Raw genomic sequence first — 24,546 nt, forward strand, 5'->3', positions numbered from 1 at the left:
TGTCCAACTCACCGAGTCTCCACTCGACTCACTGATTCGAGTCTTAACTCGAAGGGTTTGGGGTTTCGCGACTTGACTCGCCGAGTCCAAGAACAGACTCGCCGAGTACAAGGCAATCTTCATCTGACTCGACGAGTTGTTCATCCCACTCGTCGAGTTGCTCCTAATCTTCATGCTACTCGCCGAGTCCATTCAAATCCCCTTACATGCAGAGGGCTTTTGAGTCATGCATGGACTCCAAACTGTAGATCTACCCTTCCCAAGCCTATTCCTCACGTAAATTTGCAAACTTTACGTGTAGAGAAGGAGATCTAGGCAAAATACACCATAAACCAGGGTTTAAGGCAAAGAGGCTCCATAATCAACTCAAGGGCTGATACTTTATGCTTCTCAAGACCATAAAATGCTTAGATCCGAAGTAGCAACTTCAGAACTGGCTTCTAACTCAAATGGATAACATTATGGCTAAAATCCCCAACAACCACACATAGATCTAGGTGCAAAAGAGTCTAAGAACTAGATTATTACCTCCAAATGCTTAGAAATATTCTCACAATTCCAGATCTCTAGTCCTTTCTTGTACCTCCAAGTTCCTTCTTCCTTCTCCAAGCTTTAATGCACCCTTCAAGGCAACAAATGGCTCAAATAATGGATATGGCGGCTAGGGTTTGGTGTTCTGGGTTAGAGAGGCAGTAAAGGAACCCTAGGGGAGAGAATGATACGTTTAAATAGGCTCCAAGTCCCGAATTTAGGGTTTTCCTCACACAGACCAGACTCGTCGAGTCCCCCTGGTCGACTCGCCGAGTCGGTCACTTACTCCTCGACCCGGATTCCGCTTGGACTCACCGAGTTCCTCCTTGGACTCGCCGAGTCGCCCTTTAAAATTAGAGTTTTCTTTCCTTTCTTGGCCTTCCAGACTTCGGGTGTTACACCACCAAACTATCTAAAACTCATATTTAACATTAATCTGATTTTTCCTAGAATCTTACCAACAAAATGAGAAGTTTTGGAAACTTTCAGAAAATAAGTTATTCATCTCAAATTAATATAATTATTTCGTAAAATAGAGCAAAAAATTCATATAAAATACTGTTTACAGCCAATAATTTATGAGAAAATTTGGAGACGACCCACACACTGATTAAAGACATTGTATGAAGTTGCATGAACTTATAGGGCTGCTTTGTGTTGATTTCGAAATTGTTTTTGTTAAAGATAAATAAATAGTAAATATAGTTATGACTGTTCAAAACCATATTTGATAAATTTTGCATCTTTTGGACATCATAAAGAACCCATGCAAAAACTTACAAAATTTTCCATAACAATTTAGTATTTTTCCCGATTTAATGACTTGTTAAGAGATTAAATTGATGAAAACAAGCTACACTTATCCAAAAAATTATGAAGCTTCATCAAAATATCTTATATTACATATTGATCATACATAAAAAGTTTAGTGAATTTTACCCTATGTTTAGTGAATAAAACAAATACAAATAGCCAAACTGATTGAAGAATAACTTTTATATTTTTTTCGGCTTCTATATGTTTAATAACAGTATTACAAAAAGTTTGAGTAATTTTGGAAACTGTTTTCTATTTATCTTCATTTTTGTTAGAATAAATGCACAAAAATAATAAAATCAGGTTAAAATGTTTAGAAATCAATTTTTATATTTTTCGCAGCTTAATTATGTATAATAACAGTATTACAAAAAGTTTGGTTAATTTTGGAAACTTTTTTTATAACTTATGTATTATTTATTAATTACAAAGATTAAAAAAATAGTTTACAAATAAGTGGGTCCAACTACCCCACACAAACTCGCCTTCTCCTTTCCCCTTGACCTTCATCAACATCCGTTCATCCACCGTATGCAAACTCATTCACCTCCTAGAGCACCTCCATGTATATCTCCTTATAATCTCTAACAACTACCACAATTAACCTCTACTAACCACAACCAATCACAACACCAAATCAAAAGGAATTTGAACAAAAAAAAAAAAGCAAACCTCCACCACCATTGCCATCAGTTAACACTCTAAATCTACTCAGAATTAGGGCAAATTGATTGAAAAATAAAAAAAGAGATAAATACATAAATGTTTTCCGTTGCCAATATCTAATTAGAAAAAACACAAACCCTAAATCAAAAATTGCATCAAGGTTTATCGTGGTTGGTTTATTTCGAAGGAAGAAAATAGAAGAAAATTGATGGCATCAATGGTGTTAACAAAATTGAATCTCCTACCGGAAATTGTTGCCCAAACTGACGTGCAATTGGGTAGAGTTTCTAATAGGCGTCGTGAGGATGCATAATAGTACAACAAAGATTAAAGGAGATCGAAAACATTGGACGGCGACAAATTTAAAGTTGCAATTTTTCGGTGACTCTAACGGGGCAATTGAGGTGGAGATCGGTCGTTTTAAGTTTGAAGTTAGAGAAGATGGGGTGATGAATTTTGAGCACATTGTGGATTTAGAAATAAATGAGTGGGTGGGACCCAATTATTTTAATAATATCTAAATTAATTTTCTAAAATAATTTTTATTATAAAAATAAAGTAAGGGTATAACAATCACAACACCAAATCAAAAGGAAATTGAACAACAAAAAAAACGAACCTCCACCACCATTGCCATCAGTTAACACTCTAAATCTACTCATAATTAGGGCAAATTAATTGAAAAATAAAAAAAGAGATAAATACATAAATGTTTTCCGTTGCCAATATCTAATTAGAAAAAACACAAACCCTAAATCAAAATTTCCATCAAGGTTTATCGTGGTGAGTTTATTTCGAAGGAAGAAAATAGAAAAAGATTGATGACATCGATGATGTTAACAAAATTGAATCCCCAACCGGGAATTGTTGTCCAAACCGACGTGCAATTTGGTAAAGCTTCTAACAGGCGTCGTGCGGAGGCCTATTAGGACAACGAGATTAAAGTATATCGAAAACATTGGACGACGACAACTTTAGAATTGCAATTTTCCGGTGACTCTAACGGGGCAGTTGAGGTGAAGATCGGTAGTTTTAGGTTTGAGATTAGAGAAGATGGGGTGATGGATTTCGAGCATATCGTTATTTTAGAAAGAAATGAGTTGGTGGGACCATTGGGGAGAGGAAGAGGGTATGTGGGACCCAATTATTTTAATAATATATAAATTAAATTTCTGAAATAACTTTTATTATAAAAATAAACTAAGGTATAACAATCTTTTTATACCGGTAAGTGATGAAAATTGTAAAAAAAAAAAAAAATTATAGGGACAGTCTAAGCGTAAAATAACACTAGAGTCCAAAGGTAAAATTTATGCAAATCCGATTTCAATAATTTATTCTAAAATATATAATTTTAACATAATGACTTAAAATCGAAACGCTACTTCTTTTTTTCTATAAGACGCTAATATTATAACCTGTATGTTTATAAAAATTAATAAATAATGAGCGTATCATATTATCACTGAGCGGGAACTCTCGATCGATAGACAGATCGAGCGGGAAAACTCAATCGATAGATAGAACGAGCGGGAACACTCGATACACAGAAGCCCCTCCCTCCTGCCTCCTCCTTGCGTCCCTATTTCTTCTGGCGGCGACCCCAAATCCCGGCGACTCCAAACCCTAATTAAAGACAAAAACCAAAAAGAACAAGTGAAGAACACAGGGCTAAAGATGCAGCGATTTCAGCTTATAATAGGATGTTTTAGAAGAATACAAAGGCTCCAAAAGGCTGAAAACAAGAAACATGTCATGCAATCATACCTTGAAGACAACGCAAATGTAACACATTTAGTAGATCGTAGGTTTTCTTAGTATTTAATAATTTTTATTTTTATACTCTTTCTATCCTTGGCAGATCAAGATTTGAAGAGGAATTACTTTTGAAGGTATAACTTTTCTTAAGCATTAGAAATATTAAAATCCATGATATTTTAACTATTCATTAATCGTTATTACTTTTTGCAGAAAAAAGCTAAGATCATCAAAAAGAAAGGCTCACTGTAGGCCTTTCGTTTGAGGTAAGTAGGCATTAATAATAAACACAAGTAGTTTACAACTTTTAACACACCTCCTATAAGCTAGATGTTGGAACATCCCCTGTGAACAAATCCAAAACAACCGTAGGCTACATCTTTCTAAACTCTCTCGCTTTCTATTCGGTATCATAACATACAATATATATACACGTACCTAGCTGCCTACTCCACTTTTAAAGGGAAACAAACTCACCTAATCAAAGCAATAAAACAGGAGCAAACTAAACCTATCTAAACTATTCTAAAATTCTGCAAAATAAACGTGGCCTACATGGCCTTTACTAATTCAAACTCTACAAGAAGGACTAAAATACCCCTAAGGATAATTACGTGATTGACTATGTTTGGATTAACACTAGACATGCCTAATTCTTTCTTCAATCTATCAAAGTTTGGGAACTTGTAAAGCCTTCGGTATATCTCTAACTTCCATTGCTTTCAAACATTAGACTCCAAACTACATCTGGTTCATTTGTCATCAAGGCACCATCTTAAGTTTGAGAAGGGTGTTGGCATGTATATAGTAGGTTAATATATAATGTAGCTGGACATAATTGTATTTTCTATTCTTTGCTAGGAGTATATTATGTTTCTTTTGTTATCCCATTTAGGATTGGATCATGAGACTCAACAAGAATGTTATCCCATATGTATATATTAGGTTAATATTCTACTACAATATTATCAAATATAAAATTCCATTCTTGATAAATCTTTAACTTATACTTCTTAAAATTGATTTTAATCATCAACATAAAAAACATGTTTCATACTACATATGTATTATTATCATTACGTATTACTAGTGTTAATAGGATATAAAAATTTATGTTATAAATGATTTTTCATATTATTTTCTTTGAATATATATAAATTTTTAGGTGAGAAGTTGGAATGAAAAAAGAAGAGCAAATAGGTAAAAGGTTGGTGTCTTGACTCTTTAAGCCACATTTTTCTGGCCTAACCCACTAAGTCATTGGATCCAGATTAAATGAAAAACTATAATCAGGTACAGTTGTAGAAATTAAGTACATAACCCACTTAGCTCATTAAGTCAACCAAAACAACCATGTTCTATTTTTTTTCTTCCATTCCTACAAGTAATGGTAAAAATGTATATACGCAACTACTTACAATGAATCATTCTACAAAATGTTCATTGAAGCTTGATCAGTTCTACTTGCACTCATCATCAGACTTCACAATTTTCAAACTTCTAAGTTTAGCATCCAACTTAATCCAAACTATTCCTTTATTACTAGCGTTCTCTCCATGCATATATTTGGCACGAACCCCCAAATATATTACCTGCAATAAACAAATAAAAAAAAGCAAGATACATAATTACATCTCAATATAAAAAATATTGGTAGGATCTAATATTATTATCCATACCTTTTTTTTAATCTTAGCAACACCATGGCTCCTACCCCTTTCTCGAAAGACGATGTTAAGCTTGTGAATCACTTCAAAATAACAAAGGTTGTTCAACCTATATATATATATATATATATATATATATATATATATATATATATATATATATATATATATATATATATATATATATGCAACACATACTTTCAAATGTTTGTGCATGTAACAAGCTAAGAACTGTTATCTTGAGCCCGAAATCAGAATTGAGATCATGTGGATTTATAAATGATTGGGTCATTTTCTCCTTCCCTTTTTTCAAATCCTTGCATACCATCAATAAACTTTATTAATGACCTCTTATCTTAATGTATGGTTGTTCTGTTAAATACTAAACTAGAATTAATATTAATATTTATTAGGGTTAAATGTTAGTAATTAATTCTGAATAGTAGTCTCTCAATGGGTGCAATAAAAAAAGGGAAGGTGGTTAAGAAGTATTCTAAAAGATTTAAGATGGAACAGTTCGCATCAATAATGATCATGTGTGATAACAGGTCACCAATTGCTTTCACTAAGGACCTAGTCTTTCAAGGTAGAAGGAAGCATATAAAGATTAAATTATTTGATCTTTATATGCTTCCTTCTACCTTGAAAGACTGGGTTCTTAGTGAGAGCAATTACTGACGTGTTATCACCAATGATCATTGTTGCAGAGAACTGTTCCATCTTAAGTCTTTTAGAATACTTCTTAGCAGACATTGAAAGAGCAATAAACTCCGTCTCTGCAGAGGATAAAGGAACTACCTTCTGTTTTTTATTGCACCCATTGAAAAACCACTATTCAAAATTAATTACTAACATTTAACCCTAATAAATATTAATATTAATTCTAATTTAATATTTAACAAAACCGTACATTAAGATGATGGGTTATTAATAAAGTTTACTGAAGGTGTGTAGGAATTTGAAAAAGAGAGGGAGGAAATGACCCAGTTATATATAAATCCGCATGATCTCAATTCTGATTTCGTGCTCAAGATGAGAGTTCTTAGCTTGTTAAATGCACATTTGGAAGTATATATATATATATATATATATATATATATATATATATATTGGTTGAACAACCTTTGTTATTCTGAAGTGATTCACAAGCTTAAAGTCGTCTGTAGAGAATGGGATAGGAGCCATGTCTTTCCTAAGATTAAAAAGAAGGTATGTATAATAATTTTAGATCCTACCATTATTTTTTATATTGATATGTAATTATGTATCTTACTTTTTTTATTTGTTTATTACAGGTAATGTATTTAGGGGTTCGGGCCAAATATATGCATGGAGAGAAGGCTAGTAATAAAGGAACAGTTAGATTAAGCTGGATGGTAAACTTAGAAGTTTGAAAATTGTGAAGTCTGATGATGAGTGCAAGTAGAACTGATCAAACTTTAATGGACATTTTGTAGGATGGTACATGGTAAATAGTTGCAAATATACACATTTTTACCATTACTTGATGAAATGGAAGAAAAAATGGAACATAGTTGTTTTGGTTGACTTACTGAGCTAAGTGGGTTAAGTACTTAATTTGTACAACTATACTTGATTGTAGTTTTTCATTTAATCTCTGGATCTAATAACTTAGTGGGTTAGGCCAAAAAATGTGGCTTAAGGAGTAAAGACACCAACCTTTTATCTATTTAGTCTCAGGGGCATTTTCGGAATTCTTTTTTTAAATGTTTCAGGAGTCTAGTTTGTTTAGTATATACATAGGGGGGGGGGGGGGGTTGGGTTAAATACAAGTATTTTTATTAATGATTCAACATGTTCAAAGTGTAAAGATATACACACACACACATATATATATATATATACACACACACACAACAGAAATGACTCCTAAGTACATCTCCATCTCCATCTCAGTAATGACTCCTTTCTAGCCACAATGCGTTCGCCAAAAGAGTTTATTGCTGTCAATCTCAATTTAGTCCAACCAAGATTTCTCTTTTTTCTAAACTATGAAGAAGCCTCTATCTAAGTATAAGTAAAAAAACCATGCTGATGTGTGCAAGTAGAACTGATCTAGCTTCAATGGACATTTTGTAGGACGGTGCATGGTAAGTAGCTGCATATTTTTACCCTTACTTGAGGAAATGGAAGAAAAAAATGGAACATGGTTGTTTCGGTTGACTTAATGAGCTAAGTCGGTTAAGTACTTAATTTGTACAACTGTACATGATTGTAGCCTTTTCATACAATTTAGATCCAATGACTTAGTGAGTTAGGCCAAAAAACTTAGCTTAACGAGTTAAGACACCCACCTTTTACCTATCTGCCTTTTTTTTTTTCATCTCAACTCCTCATCTTAAAATTGATTTATATTAAAAAAAATGCAAAACCATTCTAACATAATATCACTACTCAATAGTAATCTGTAATTATAGTATATATATATATATATATATATATATATATATATATATATATATATATATATATATATATATAGTATAAAACTTTTTTTTTTGACGATAAAAATCAATTCAAAGGAGTATCATTTAAAGATTAAGAATGGATTTTTATATTTAATAATATTGTAACCGAATATGCTATTGTGGTATCCTTGTGGTACTTAAGGGTTAGGAAGTAAGTGTAGGTCTATAGTAAAGTAGTTAACCAAGGGTAGTTAGGTCATTCTCATGGTAAGTATAATTGTTAAATATAATCCTTGTGGTACTTAAGGGTTAGGAAGTAAGTGCAGGTCTGTAAAGTAGTTAACCAAGGGTAATTAGGTTATTCTCATGGTAAGTATAACTGTTAAATATAATTCTGAATTTCTAATATTTATATTAAGACAAATGTTGAAAGTAGAGGAATTACTCATTTAGAGTTGGGGGAATGACAAATGTATCTTGCATCAAAAGACTCAGCTGGATGAAGTCATAAGGCTGATGAGTAATAGGAAGCAGACAACGAGAGGATTCAACATTAGTTGCTGAATCTCTACTACATTCGGAAACATCATTTGTTATTTCATCTGTAGAAAAGACTGATGAAATTAGCTTCTTGAGTGTGATAATTTGTGCTCCTATGGAGCCCCTTTCATTATCTCATATCATTTGTATTGATTTGATGTAAAAAAGGAATTGGAAAACGAACCATAGAACTAACATCAGAGATATAGAAATGTGGATGAGATTTTGAGTTCTAACCTATGGTGGATCTTGTCCAAGGTCAATAAAATGCAGTTTTACTTCATTCTTTATTGTTAATTTGATAAATGTGGATGATATTTTGGATCATGATATCATGTAGTATACAAACCATTAAGTAGTATTCAATAGCTAAATTAGATAAATTATGTTACCAACGTTTAAAAAATCATAAAAATATAAACCATGAAACAACCGATTATGAAAATACACAAACCATTTAGTAGTATGCAATTGTATTCCAATCTTAGTTTCCACTTCAGGCTATCTTTGATCGTTATGCAAAGTTGAGTCTTCACTTTTTAACGTGTCTTTGATCGTTATGCAAATTTCATTAATCATAAACAATCACAAGATGAAAACAGCAATCACATAATCCCAAAGGAAAACAATGCAAAAAAACATAAAAAACATGAAAAAATTTGACCATGTCTTCAAAAGAAAGGGAAATGAAAATGTAAATACCACAGATCATTCCTTTGACCATTTAACCATAGCATATAATATAGCCCAAGATCACTCATTTTAACATCAAATGCTCAACTAGCACCCTCAAGTCAAAAGCAAGAATGATCAATAAAACAAAAGCATTCAAAAGTTATTTGCAAACCAGTTCTTAATAAAAGGTTTCTGAAGAATGTTTGCACCATGAAACACAACCAAGAGAACTTGAATGATTTCCTACTTGAATTTTGAAAAGAGCTTGAAGTCAAACACATTTGCCAATGTTTTAAATAGTTTAGGAATGATATAGGCTTACAAGCTATATATACACATACACAATCAAACATACCAGCTAGGGGCTCTGCCCCTTGGATCCTGCTAGGGGCTGCCGCCCCTTGGACCCTGCTCCCAGGGGCGCTGTCCCCGGACCCCCGTTCGTTTAGGGGCTTCACCCCTAAATGACAGTCTACTTTTAATTTTGAATAAACTTAAACAAGTGTGCACTCTACACCTTCCTTGTTTAATATTTATCAAGATCACTTTTGATCAACAAAAGTAATCCCATTACACTTAAAACACATTAGTGAAACAAATCACCAACACATCTAATGATGAAAGTCTTTTCCAAAAACAATTGAGTAAATTTAAATTCCTATGCTTTTGGCACTCATATAACGTCATTTACATGCATTAAAACCCAGGTTCATTGCTAAGATTGTGTTAAAAGACAAATATACCCATTTAGCTGAATAACAATAGCAATAGCAAAATCATTAGATTAGCATGCACCTTTATCTTAAACAATCTGATTTCTAACTTCTTCTAGCTTCTTCAAAATCCACATTTTATGTCGGAAATTGTTCACACAGGTCTCCATTAATCACATCTTGCACACATAATCCACATTTTATGGTGTCACAAACATTAAAAAAAAAAAACTCTCTAGAGTCACTTACTTTCTACTTTAGCATTGTATTAGCCCAACGATAATAATGATTATTGTTCTAGATTTCTATGACAAATCCTTTTCCAAAACAAAAGGGATATGAGCTCACAGGTAAGTAAAATGTCATGTAATCATTAATGAGTTTAGATGTCTTCATGGAAAATATCTTGTGCTTTAAATGTGTTTTAATCTGATTATCTTCTTTCATGAAATTTTCATTAACCGAATGAACTTACTCAAAATTATAACGATGTGTTGCTAACCTGCTACTGAAACTCCACTTGGTGGAAAAGAAACCTCTTCATACATTCAATTACATCACCGATATAAACAATGAGTTGAAATTGTTGAAGGGTACTCTAGGCATTTCAAGTTATTGGTTGATGGAAGTTTTAATCAGTTATTTAAGTTAGATATTAAAATTAGTTAATTATGGTTAATAGGGGCAGCTAGGTATAACAATCAATTAGTGCATGAAACTTTGCAATGTTATAGTAAACATTGTGATGCTTCATCGTGTATATATGGCTTAGTGTTGGTATTCTCTTTGTAAAAAAACTGATGGATGGTTAATAAAGATTGCATTTATTGCACATAAAAGCCTTCTTTTTATTGTTCGAAGGTTCCTGTTTATCATTAATTGGAGGCTTGATCCATCAAAATGGTTTTTACTAATATGCGTTGCATGAGCGCAGCAAGTTTCTTGCATTAATTAAGTCATTTTGATCTAACAAAAACAAACATTAGAATTGAACTTTCAAGAATATGCAAACTCCAAAACCAACATTTTTGAAGATGATAACCAAAATTCCAAATCAATTTACCACAAATATCACTTTCCGATGAGCACTTCCAAAAAGCACAATTGATGTACCCCTCAATCAATGCTATGAAACGTAGAAGAGTTGCATACATTAGATTAGACTGAGAGTGTGTGCGTCAGATGTGTGTGTATAAGACGTCAACCATAACATAAGGAGGCTCCACGTAAGTATTAAGAGGCTGCGATTGGTAAGAGTAATATTGTCAACTAGGTTATAAATACAAGGATGAGGAAGTAATGATAATAAAAAATTTAATAAGTAATAAATATAGAATAGATGTTATGTTAGTAATCAAGATGATATAATGATTAGTTGAAATTACAAAAGCAAACTGGTTTGGATATCCAATGGAGAGACAATTTATATTTGTAGATATGTTAGAAAATTATCATTTTCTAGAAATTTAAATAAAACAGAAAAAGAAATTGATACAAATAATAAAATTGTACAAAGATTTTATAAATTTATAAAAAATTGCTATATATACATTATTGGATGTTTTATTTGTTAGTCTAAAATTAACAAATTTAATGACTTGAACTCTGAAATTTTATATCTAGTTTTCAAATATATGTATTTTGCCTACAGGTTAATATTTTTGTAATGTTATACAGGTTGAAAGTCGAAGAAAACTATTGAATTGGACCCTTAGATACGAAATTACATGAATGGTCCTTGTAAAAGAATTTACAAAAAAAGTCCCTTATTTAAACAAATTGCATAGAAATGGTACCTATGTATATTTTCTTACAATTATTACATACAGACAAATGCATACCCTAAAACCTGAATCGTTAATAACACAGGCGTTGTTGAGAAACCTGAATAATACGAGTTAGGCTATGCTATATATTTCTTTTCTTTTAGTTACCAACACAAAAAACTAAAATAATTTTGTAGTAATTGTCTAACCTTATGTTCTATGTTAGCTCAACTCGATCCGTTCCATCACTAGAACTTGAATGAACCTTGAAAATAGGCTCTTACCAACTTCAACTTTCACATAAAGAGCAAAACACCTCATTAACAACACACAGGAACTGCAAATTCAACCTGCCAACCATAATATAATGAGCTTGAATGTAGACCACTACTATAAATGATATAACCATTGACATTGTTATAGAAGCATGGTACCAATCAAAGTATTGTCAATGAGCCTTTGGTTGTTTATGGTTGGATGATTGTTGAGTTGGTCTGCACCAAAGGCCATGGAACATGGTCTAATGGAGAGTAGACCAAAAGATGTGAAAAGTAATATGAGTTGGGTTGGTGTTGCAGGGCAGGGCTGCAAATGGTGTCGAATTCATTGCAATGTGTCAAAACCAAAATGAATATGGGAGGTAGGAGACTTACAAGAAAGGTGGAGAGAGACCTAAGAGCAATAAGCCGAAACCGATCCCAGTAGGAATCAATGATGAAAGCTCCAAAAATGGAGAGAGATCATTTGAAAGTGCTGATCATTTTGTGAAACCAAAATAACGAATTAAACATAGTAAGGAAAAGAAAAACGAATCATTACAAATGGAAGCAATCGTCAAAACTCAAATGATAAATGCATAGTCAACATACCTTAGTAGTTAATGTCCTATTAGCAATAATAATATTTAATGGTAATAATATATATGTACTATGAAACTTGTTTTTTTTTTTTAATTTTTTAATTTTTTAATTTTTTATGTTGATGATTAAAATCAATTTTAAGAAGCATAATGTACATATGGGAGGTCATATATCAACAAGTAACCAACGAAGCAATAGAAGCTCCCGAGCACAATATTTTTAGATTGGGAGGTCAGAGATTGCTTCTTACTATGCCAAGAGATGATAGAAATAGAATTGCCTAAGATGATCAGTCAAGTCACCATCCCAGTCAAACCCTGGAAATCATGATTGTGAGGAGCCTTAGGACGACAGTCAGAGTCAGAGGCATAATGTTTGGCATGTTTTACTCCACAAAAATTACAATTCTGGACAGGGCAACCATGAAGAAGATGAGTTGATGAAATGGGAGAAACTGCATTTCTTGCCAGTTGAATAATGGACTTGGTTGTTGATGAGAAAAAGAGTAGTGAATCAATCAGAGGCTGAAAATGTTAGGGCCGGTGGGCCGAAACCGGATACATATACAATTATACATACGCAACAGAAAAGAAGCGTTACACCCTTTCAAGGCAACGGTTCCTTCTTAACTTCTATAACCGACAACTTATAACTGCTACCCATTCATACCAAAATTAACTTTAACAAATACTAATAAGTAAGTCTAACTTAATTTCCAACAGGAAATTGCTCCTAAGTAGATCTCCATCTCAGTAATGACGCCTTTCTAGCCACAATGCGATCGCCAGAAGAGTCTATTGCTGTTGATCTCAATTTAGTCCAACTCTGCTCTCTAAACTATGAAGAAACCCCTATCTAAGTATAAGTAAAAAAAAAACCATGACAATGTTATGAATTGGTTTGTAATAACAAATTCAATAACATAAAAACAACCAAATGATTCTAATACTGATTGCGAATACTCTATAACACACCCAAAAGATTACAAGAACTAAGGATAGGTTAGCTGATTCGAGATAGCCACTCTCGCACAGGAAATAATTCCAGATTTCACAAGATAGACTGACTCCTCACTCTCCTGCCCACTACCCTCTTATACTATCTAACATAACAAACTAGTAATATAAAATGCCCAAAATGCCCCTAACTCCTCTGTAATAGTAATAATACATATATAGTATAAAACCTTTTTTTTTTTTTTTTAATATTTTGACGATAAAAATCAATTTTAAGGAGTATCATTTAAAGATTTTTCAAGAATGAAATTTTATATCTGATAATATTGTAACAGAATATGCTATTGTGGTATCCTTGTAGTATTTAAGGGTTAGGAAGTAAGTACAGGTCTGTAATAAAGTAGTTAACCAATGGTAGTTAGATCGTTCTCATGGTAAGTATAACTGTTAAATATAATCCTTGTGGTACTTAAGGGTTAGGAAGTGCAGGTGTGTAATAAAGTTGTTAACCAAGGGTAGTTAGGTCATTCTTATGGTAAGTATAACTGTTAAATATAATTCTAAATTTCTAATATTTATATCAAGACAAATGTTGAAAGTAGAGGAATTACTCATTTAGAGTCGGGGGAATGACAAATGTATCTTGCATCAAAAGACTCAGATGGATGAAGTCATAAGGCTGATGAGTAATAGGAAGCAGACAACGAGAGGATTCAACATTAGTTGCTGAATCTCTACTACATTCGGAAACATCATTTGTTATTTCATCGGTAAAAGACTGATGAAATTAGCTTCTTGAGTGTGATAATTTGTGCTCCTATGGAGCCCCTTTCATTATCTCATATCATTTGTATTGATTTGATGTAAAAAAGAATTGGAAAATGAACCATGGAACTAACATAGAGATATAGAAATGTGGATGATATTTTGAGTTCTAACCTATGGTGGATTTTGTCCAAGGTCAATAAAATGCAGTTTTACTTCATTCTTTATTGTCAATTTGGTAAATGTGGATGATATTTTGAATCATGATATCATGTAGTATACAAACCATTAAGTAGTATTCAATAGCTAAATTAGATAAATTATATTACCATTGTTTAAAAAATCATAAAAATATAAACCATGAAACAACCGAATATTAAAATACACAAACCATTCAGTAGTATGTAATTGTATTCCAATCTTAATTTCCACTTCAGGCTATCTTTGATCAGTATGCAAAGTTGGGTCTTTACTTTTTAATGTGTCTTGCAACATTACAACACTAAAAATGCAAATTTCATTAATCATAAACAATCACACGATGAAAACAGTAATCACATAATCCCAAAGGAAAACAATGCAAAAAAACATAAAAAACATGAAAAATTTGAACATGACTTCAAAAGAAGGGGAAATGGAGATGTAAATACCACAGATCATTCCTTTGACCATTTAACCATAGCATATAATATAACCTAAGATCTCACATTTTAACATTAATATGCTCAACTAGCACCCTCAAGTCAAAAGCAAGAATGATCAATAAAACAAAAGCATTCAAAAGTTATTTGCAAACCAGTTCTTAATAAAAGGTTTCTGAAGAATGTTTGTACCATGAAACACAACCAAGAGAACTTGAATGATTTCCTACTTGAATTTTGAAAAGAGATTGAAGTCAAACACATTAGCCAATGTTTTAAATAGTTTAGGAATGATATAGGCTTACAAGCTCTACTTACACATACACAATCACACATACCGAGGGTTGGGTGTCTACATGAAAGTTATGTATGGTTAAGGACTTGATTCAGAGATTTCATATGTTCAAATGTTCATAAGTAGTGGATACCTATAAGAAGATTATTCAATCCATACACAACTGTAAAAACCAATGAAATGAATTCGCATCACTAAGCAAATCAAGTGTCACAAACAAACCAAGACTCAAAAAGACTAATTAGAAATCCCAAAATCTATAACAAATATAACGACATTTAAAGAAAGTATGTTGTTATTTATTGCATTTAGCCCCTGGGATTTTACTATTTTCCTCAAAAAGACTTGATTTAATAAATCTAATACATTTTACTATTTTCCATCTAACCTACACTTTATCAATCAAACATCAAGCATATGTTTTCAGCATATAAAAATGTATATTTTACTAACATTCATGGAGTTATCATCCTCTTTAAATGTAATTCCTAATAGTATGATAGATTTAATTTTGAATCATGGTTTTACCAACTTGTTACACAACTACATATTAAACTTTGTTGACACTTTCACCCATTTGTACAAGACACAATTAAGCATATATGAGCATTCTAGAGGTAAATAAATAATCACTATTTATTATTTGAAAGGTTTAAAAAAGTGGAATATATAAATACAAAGCTAAATCTTTAACCTTGGTTCTTAACAACTTAAGTACCCAAGACACAACTAAAGTAATAGCCTAATGATTTTGCTATTGCTATTGTTGTTCAGCTAAATGGGTATATTTGTCTTTTTATACAATCTTAGCAGTGAACCTGGGTTTTAATGCTTGCAAATGATGTTATATGAGTGCCAAAAGCATAGGAGTTTAAATTTATTCAATTGTTTTTGGAAAAGACTTTAATTTTTATTTTGGCATGCACCTTTATCTTAAACAATCTGATTTCTAAATTCTTCTAGTTTCTTCAAAATTTCTCATGGAGTCCTATCCAATTCATCAGCAACTTTCTCCTAAATATCCAAGGGCAATGTCGGAAATTGTTCACGCAGGTCTCCATTAATCACATCCTGCACACATAATCCACATTTTATGGTGTCACAAACATTAAAAAACAACTCTTTGGAGTTGCTTACTTTCTACTTAGCATTGTATTAGCCCAACGATAATAATGATTATTTTTCAAAATGGCAACATACTTCCGCTCAAATCGCAACATTGTTATTTCAAGCTTTGAAGTCCGTAAATAAATGCAACGATAATGCTTATTGGGCCTTATTGGTCCTCCTACATGTCCATTGGGCCTCGTACATTCACCGACATACCCGTTGGACTTTTCAAACCTAAAATGTACTCGGAAAAACATTATACGTAACATGATAGCATATTCACATGAACACAGTTAAGGATCTAGTGGACATGTCAGTTGACATCTTTAGAGTGTATGATCGTAGCCTTTTGTTATAACTAGAAACTCCTGAAGGGAGAGCGAGAGTTTGTGTATAGATCTATACGGGGTGACACCCCACACCTGAGCTGTTCGCTACAGTTACACTAGGCTAGTCTAGGGTAACAAACCATACCTTAATCAAGCCGACGCCTGAAAGCGCCACGACAGGAGAATTAGTCATAATCAAGTATGGTTAAAACGGCTCACTTAGAGATCCTCTTCAACATAATTTTATGGAACGCCTATAAAATCTTGTTGATACGAAATCATACATCCACTGATATTCGGTCTTAGGGTTAAGACCACAACACTCTTATAAACAAAAAATATAAGATTTTCTGGGGAAATATGTAGTTAAACAATACCTTTTACTTACAACAGAAAATACAAGATTTTTAACCGGATTACATTTTTATATACCTTCCAAAAACAGAAAACACATACATTAATACTTGATTTTGACACATCACGTTCAAACTATTTTTCAGAAAATATTGGATTTTCTGGTGTTTTACTAACAATACAAAAATTTTCATTCGAACATGCTTATGAACTTACCAACATTATATATGTTGACGTTTTCAAAATAACTTGTGTTCTCAGGGAATCGTGAAGCAGAAAGGTCTTCAAGAACATATGGAATTTGTTTAATTTTTGTTATCATCATACATTGAATATTTTGGCATGTAACTTATGATAACATACTTGATGTAAACAATGTTGGTTGTATTTTGATATGTACGATGATGTTGTTGTCTTGTTTTAATTATATACATTGTGATGATATTACAAGATGAAGTCATGCACAAGCCCCAAACGTTTCCGCCGTCTGGTTTGGGGGTGTGACAGCCCCTTTGATCTATCTCTCCCATAGAACATAGAAGATCACTAATTCATCTATCCTGATGAATTGCCCTCTCTTCCCACCAACATCAATCTTCTGGCGCCATCATTGATCATTCTTAGCCAGCCGACACAGCTCCAACGAAGCACTGCTACGGGTAGCATTGTAATGACCACCAACCTCCGTTTCTCGATCGGCACTGCCAACTAGGACCAAAGTATCGCCGGTAGTTTCCCGCTGCTTTGATCCACTCCTAGCTCTGATATTAATGTCATCTCTGACGGTGCAACGTCGTCCAACTACTGGTCCTTGATTCGCCGTCGCAAAGTGCACCTGTAGCCACCTGTCAATCCTTTAGCAACAACATATTTAATGTCGAGTGTTAATGCCCCACCAAATGACCTCCAATAGCTAACCATTTTTAGCACCGACGACCCATAAGCACAACGCTTCCGACGAGCTCATTGTTACCACCTGTCACCGGAAAATCGAAGCTCCGATCTTCCTCTGCATCTGATGAACTCTGACAAGTAACTACCGAGAGCCACTAGATCTTAGTCGCCAATGTTCCTCTCATGCGTTTTTCTAAAACAAAGTGTGATAGGTTAGAAGGCATTGCTTCATTCAAAAGTCAAAGCTGGTAGATAAGAATGGTGGGCCCTATGTGTATTTTAGTAACCCTAATATCGTTTGAACAAATTAGCAAATGGGTTGCCTTCTCTTACTTTGGGCCAAATTAAATTCGAAAATGGGCTCCAACAAGGTTTTATTTTGGATCTCTCTCATGACAAGTAGGCTAAGCAACTCCATTTTGGGTTCAACAGCTTTCGGGTTCCAACAAATTTTAGGCTTCCATTAAATTAGATTTTTAATGTCAAAATGGAACATCCTCGAAAAACAAAAAAAAGCCATTTATGCTCGCGTGCCGCAAGCTCCGCTAAGCAAAATACATCTTTAGAATGCGTATTGCGGTCCAGACTCACTCGATTTAACAAAAAAAAAAAAGAGGAGCGGTTCTAGTACTACTCGCAAAATTTTTTGAAGCAATCGCGAAAAAAAAAAATATGAATCAATTTATGATTTCAAGAAAACAATCCAAATTATAAAATTGGATTGTGTTCTCTTTTTAGATAATTGCTCCAGCGCCATGGTACTCAAGCGTGCCACCGAGAAGCTCGCAGAGCAAAGCTCGGCATGTAAATCAAATGCAAGGGACTCGGGAAGTGTGTAATGTTGACTACTCACTCGAAGTTTCCCCAGCGAGCGTAGAAATATAATCCTCTACTCGGTGCTAGATACATATCTCATCCCCCTCGTCGGGGCACATGCTGTTTCCTCAAATGGTGTTTTTATGGACAACTTTCAGCTGTGACCGGAACGCGGCAACCACGAATCGAGTTCATTGCATTTATTTACGGACTTCAAAGCTTGGCACAACAACCACATCGAATAATAGTCTCAAAGATTGTATGGAGAGGTTACGCTTCATAGCTACCCTGACACGACATCTTATTGACACCATTGTCGCATAGCAGCCCTGCTTTGCATAACATTATCAGTAGCCCTGCTATGCATGATCGTAGCAACAGCTACACTGCACCGCTTAACACCACAACTCTCGTAGGTGAGGTTCGGTCATTCTTTTTATTTATTTGATGCATTGTTGCTTTGCCTAGTCCAACCCGATTGGTCGCAATCCAATCACATCATACTAGGGGGACTTGATAACCCACGGCTTGTATGATTGTGTCCAGTCCGATATCATTGGTTTCTTACTAATAACACCAGATTGGAGGGACTTGTTGACGCCAGGTCCATTAGCATGACCCATACGGCTATGGAGCGACAATCGATTTAACTTGATTCTCTTTTTTTAAATATTATTTTCGGAACTTGAATTAACTAAAAAAAAAAAATAAAATAAAAAAAAATCTCGTTTTTTTTTTTTTTTTAAATACGTGAAATATTCTAATAGAATATTACACTGACACATTCTAAAAAATAATTTTAAAATGCAAAATAAATGAAAAAATATAATAATTCTTTTTTTAAATATTATTTTCGGATTTTGAATTAACTAAAAAAAATAAAAAAAAAATAAAAAATAAATCTCATTTTTTTTTTTAAAATACGTGAAATATCTAATAGAATATTACACTGTACATATTCTAAAAAATAATTTTAAAATGCAAAATAAATGGAAAAATCTAAAAATTCTTTTTTTAAATATTATTTTTGGAACTTGAATTAACTAAAAAAAATAAAAAAATAAAAAAAATGCCGTTTTTTTTTTGAAAAATACGTGAAATATTCTAATTGAATATTACACTGTACATATTCTAAAAAATAATTTTAAAATGCAAAATAAATGGAAAAATCCAAAAATTCTTTTTTGTTAAATATTATTTTCGGAACTTGAATTAACTAAAAAAATTAAAAAAAAAAAATAATAAAAAAAAAAAATACGTCTCACGGTTTCACAAAATATAGGTGGTTTCAAATGAACCTTACTATATATATATATATATATATATATATATATATATATATATATATATATATATATATATATATATATATATATATATATATATATATATATATATTACGTAAACAATCATCTATTTTGTATTTATATTACATGTTTTTTAGGAAATTATATAACTCTTATTTTACATAGGCTATATTATAGAAACATTTTGACTGCTTTTATATACTTTAACAACATTTCAACATTATTAAACAAATACTAAATCAACACAAATTAATATAAGCAAAACACTAAAACTCAACAAAATACAATAATCATACAACAAATTATAGTTGATTGTGTAAGAATCGGCATATCCATGCCCAAATTTTGATGGCGTCTCATCTTTAATTATCATAATATCAGCATAGTTTTTAACAATTAATAGTTTTTAACAATTAATGATATGTGTATAAACCGGTAGCTTAAATCAACATTTTTTCAATTAACGTATGCCAACTATTAAAATTTGATTTTAATAAAACGTTACAGAACATGCAACTATTTTTCACAAGGAACCCTAACAATTTGTTTCGGTTTTTGAAACAAGTGAAACCACATCGTTTGGTTTTTGTTTCGGTTTCAATTAATTGATTTCGAGTTATACAGTTAATTATATTTTTTTTGGGTTAAGGTTTAGTTTTTCCTTACCCCTAATTTAGTGTTCATTTGTATCATCTTCCGGCGTACAACCCCTGGGTCAACTCTAACGATTTTGCTGTGATGACAATTAGGTATCTCGTCGAGAACTCGCTAATGGCACCACCTTCAGATTTCTTGTCCAGATCCAAGACACCAAGACCCGACAACCTAAGCACATATTGCAACACACAATATGTTAGAGGTTAGGCCTACAACAAAGCGAACATAACCATATGCCTACTTACTTTTCAAATTTTTTTTTCTCTCTCTCTCTCTCTCTATATATATATATATATATATATATATATATATATATATATATATATATATATATATATATATATATATATATATATATATATATATATATATATATATATATATATATATATATAGGTTCATGTTCATTTGAGATAATTCTACTTTTGTGAGACCGTGAGATAAAATCTAAAAATAATTTTAAAATGCAAAATAAATGAAAAAATCCAAAAATTCTTTTTTTAAATATTATTTTCGGAACTTGAATTAACTAAAAAAAAAAAATAAAATAAAAAAAAATCTCGTTTTTTTTTTTTTTTAAATACGTGAAATATTCTAATAGAATATTACACTGACACATTCTAAAAAATAATTTTAAAATGCAAAATAAATGAAAAAATATAATAATTCTTTTTTTAAATATTATTTTCGGATTTTGAATTAACTAAAAAAAATAAAAAAAAAATAAAAAATAAATCTCATTTTTTTTTTTAAAATACGTGAAATATCTAATAGAATATTACACTGTACATATTCTAAAAAATAATTTTAAAATGCAAAATAAATGGAAAAATCTAAAAATTCTTTTTTTAAATATTATTTTTGGAACTTGAATTAACTAAAAAAAATAAAAAAATAAAAAAAATGCCGTTTTTTTTTTGAAAAATACGTGAAATATTCTAATTGAATATTACACTGTACATATTCTAAAAAATAATTTTAAAATGCAAAATAAATGGAAAAATCCAAAAATTCTTTTTTGTTAAATATTATTTTCGGAACTTGAATTAACTAAAAAAATTAAAAAAAAAAAATAATAAAAAAAAAAAATACGTCTCACGGTTTCACAAAATATAGGTGGTTTCAAATGAACCTTACTATATATATATATATATATATATATATATATATATATATATATATATATATATATATATATATATATATATATATATATATATATTACGTAAACAATCATCTATTTTGTATTTATATTACATGTTTTTTAGGAAATTATATAACTCTTATTTTACATAGGCTATATTATAGAAACATTTTGACTGCTTTTATATACTTTAACAACATTTCAACATTATTAAACAAATACTAAATCAACACAAATTAATATAAGCAAAACACTAAAACTCAACAAAATACAATAATCATACAACAAATTATAGTTGATTGTGTAAGAATCGGCATATCCATGCCCAAATTTTGATGGCGTCTCATCTTTAATTATCATAATATCAGCATAGTTTTTAACAATTAATAGTTTTTAACAATTAATGATATGTGTATAAACCGGTAGCTTAAATCAACATTTTTTCAATTAACGTATGCCAACTATTAAAATTTGATTTTAATAAAACGTTACAGAACATGCAACTATTTTTCACAAGGAACCCTAACAATTTGTTTCGGTTTTTGAAACAAGTGAAACCACATCGTTTGGTTTTTGTTTCGGTTTCAATTAATTGATTTCGAGTTATACAGTTAATTATATTTTTTTTGGGTTAAGGTTTAGTTTTTCCTTACCCCTAATTTAGTGTTCATTTGTATCATCTTTGTTATCTAAAAAAACGATCGAATTAGAAATAAATATAAATATTTTAACACATTAAAAAATAATACAAAATAAATTGGTTTTTTACGGTCTACGTTTACTGAAACATAAAATTACGGTCTCCAAACCCTAACATTTTATCTTCTCACATTCTCCACCGCTCTCTTTCTCGACTCTCTCTTCTTCTCCGATAATGGAGTTTTGGTGTAACGCTCTTTTTCTCTTCCTTTTTATTTATGTCGTTAGTTTTTTTTTTTTTTTCGATGAAAATTTAGACTTTCTTTTGACGTTAATAATGATCACCGTAACGCAAATCTTCACTATCATTAACATTGATGATATTCATCGTTTTTCTTTTGTCCCTGTTTCGTGGTTTCGTTCAAATGTTTTTTCTCTCTTCCTTTTTATCTTCAAATGCTGGTTTATTGTCGTGGAAGTTAGTTGGAATGTACCTTTATGTATCTCTATTCCTTTACACTATATGTGTTACTTTTTCTAAGTTGTATAATTTTATTATTTTTTGCAAACTCATATTGTTTTGATTTAGCTGTTGAGGTTGAAAGTGGTACACCGTTTAAAGTAAGACTTGAAGCCGAGGTTTTGTATATTTTTCAGGTATAACTTTTGGAAGAGTGTGGATATATGCTTATTTTGCTACGTTAACAATACAACTAACTAAAATAATTTGTACTCAGGCGTCTCTTGGAGAAGTTAAGAAGAAAAAAGATGAGTTTATTAATCTGCACATCACTGTAGATGCCGAAAAGCATCTAGTAGGAACCCTTCACCCGAAGAGGCTGCCTCAAGTAGTATATAACTTGGCGTTTGAGAAAGACATTCAGATCTCACACAATTGGAAAAATGGAAGTGTGCATCTCTTTGGATTTAAAACTCCACGTTATCGTTTAAAGCGTGGATATCCTTTTCACAACTAACTTAGAATGTCTATGTTTATATTGTATTAATATTGGAGTTCGGTGTTGTCTACTCCTTGACCACTTTGCGTGTGTGTTATGTGATCACTGATCCTAAAGTTCATACAAATTCTGCTGATGATCAGGTACATACATGCTCCTCTTGAAGTTTCTACATGCTCCTTTTGAAGTTTCATGTAGAATAAACATGTTGATGCATTATTTTTCAGGATAAACATGATTCCTTTGATGATGACAAAGACAATGTTGAAGAGCAAGATGCAACAAACAAGGTTGGTTTTGACATTTTTAATTGAGATAGAATCATGAATAGAATTATATTGTGTTTTGTTTTGATATTTTAGCAGCAATATAAAAAGAATAGCCTGAATGTTACTGCAAGTAAGACTCCTAATTGCTTGGTTTTTATTTTATATGTTAACACAACATTATTTGATTATATATCGTGAATTTTCTGATAGAAGAAAAGAAAGTTGGAAAGGCGCAAAAGCGGGCGGCTACTAGCACTCCAGATGGAGGAAAAAAGTCAAATCAGAAAAAGCAGCGCTTTTGAGAGTCGTCATCTATTGTTCTGTTTTCTTTTCTTAATTTTATGAGTTTAATGTCCTAAATGTATTGAAAACAAGTAAAGAATGATGAGATAGGTGAAGAAGTCAGCAAATTGACCTACAATTGGTTTGATGTGCTGATCAGGTAGAATTTTAAGGGTACAATACTACAATGCCTTCTTAAGAAAAAAAAGTCTAAAATACAATGATGTAAATTAAGTTTAATCTCATAGCTAAAAATATAGGATCGGATTCCATGATGACAATTATGATTGTGATCAATCTACCTGTCAGATTTTCGCTTTCTTTATGGTACTTTCTTCAATATTCATTTATTTTCTATGCAATTTGTTATGCTTTAAGATTTTGATAGAACCATTGCTCGTGTAGATTTACTACTTCGTGCATAGCAAATTGTTGCTTTAGAAACATAACAAGAAAACAAATTGGTTCGATGTTTTTAAACCTAAATATGGATAAAAACTGATTTGAACTTTTTTTTTGAGATGATTATAAATATTTTCTTGTTATTTTCTAAAATTATTGTTAGTGATCAAAATATTTGGGGTTAATGAAATAATTATTTAGTCTGAAATAGACAATTCTGGATTGATGTGTATATGAAGTGGTTTTTTATTTTATTTATTTTATTTTTTTTCTTATAGTTCTTTTAGAAACAAAAATAGTTTAAGA

General features: G+C 31.5%; 1 protein-coding gene and 1 long non-coding RNA gene across 3 annotated transcripts; both read left to right on the forward strand.

Annotated features, from left to right (window-relative positions):
• The first annotated feature begins 3,437 nt into the window (after positions 1-3,437).
• On the forward strand, positions 3,438-17,295 carry LOC145043491 (uncharacterized). The gene is made up of 4 exons (XR_013681041.1): positions 3,438-3,798; positions 3,875-3,905; positions 3,985-4,037; positions 17,133-17,295. It is a non-coding gene; the product is annotated as an uncharacterized LOC145043491 (long non-coding RNA).
• A 5,187-nt stretch (positions 17,296-22,482) lies between these two features.
• On the forward strand, positions 22,483-24,106 carry LOC145039093 (histone deacetylase HDT1-like). 2 transcript variants are annotated; one of them, XM_078987221.1, is made up of 6 exons: positions 22,483-22,576; positions 22,918-22,985; positions 23,066-23,430; positions 23,515-23,577; positions 23,650-23,686; positions 23,767-24,106. In XM_078987221.1, the coding sequence occupies exons 1-3, from the start codon at positions 22,564-22,566 to the stop codon at positions 23,303-23,305; spliced, it is 321 nt and encodes a 106-aa protein (XP_078843347.1). In that variant the 5' UTR covers positions 22,483-22,563; the 3' UTR covers positions 23,306-23,430; positions 23,515-23,577; positions 23,650-23,686; positions 23,767-24,106. The 2 variants fall into 2 exon arrangements, with proteins under 2 accessions (XP_078843347.1, XP_078843345.1); XM_078987219.1 differs by having other exon boundaries at positions 23,653-23,686.
• The last annotated feature ends 440 nt before the right edge of the window (positions 24,107-24,546 follow it).

Source organism: Lactuca saligna, chromosome 4, assembly GCF_052625555.1.
Source record: "Lactuca saligna cultivar CGN05327 chromosome 4, ASM5262555v1, whole genome shotgun sequence".
NCBI classification, from domain to species: domain Eukaryota; kingdom Viridiplantae; phylum Streptophyta; class Magnoliopsida; order Asterales; family Asteraceae; genus Lactuca; species Lactuca saligna.

Coding starts and splice junctions, on each gene's coding strand:
- LOC145039093 (XM_078987221.1), top strand. Junction 22,986..23,065: donor AGGTTTTGTATATTTTTCAG/GTATAACTTTTG, acceptor ATTTGTACTCAG/GCGTCTCTTGGAGAAGTTAA.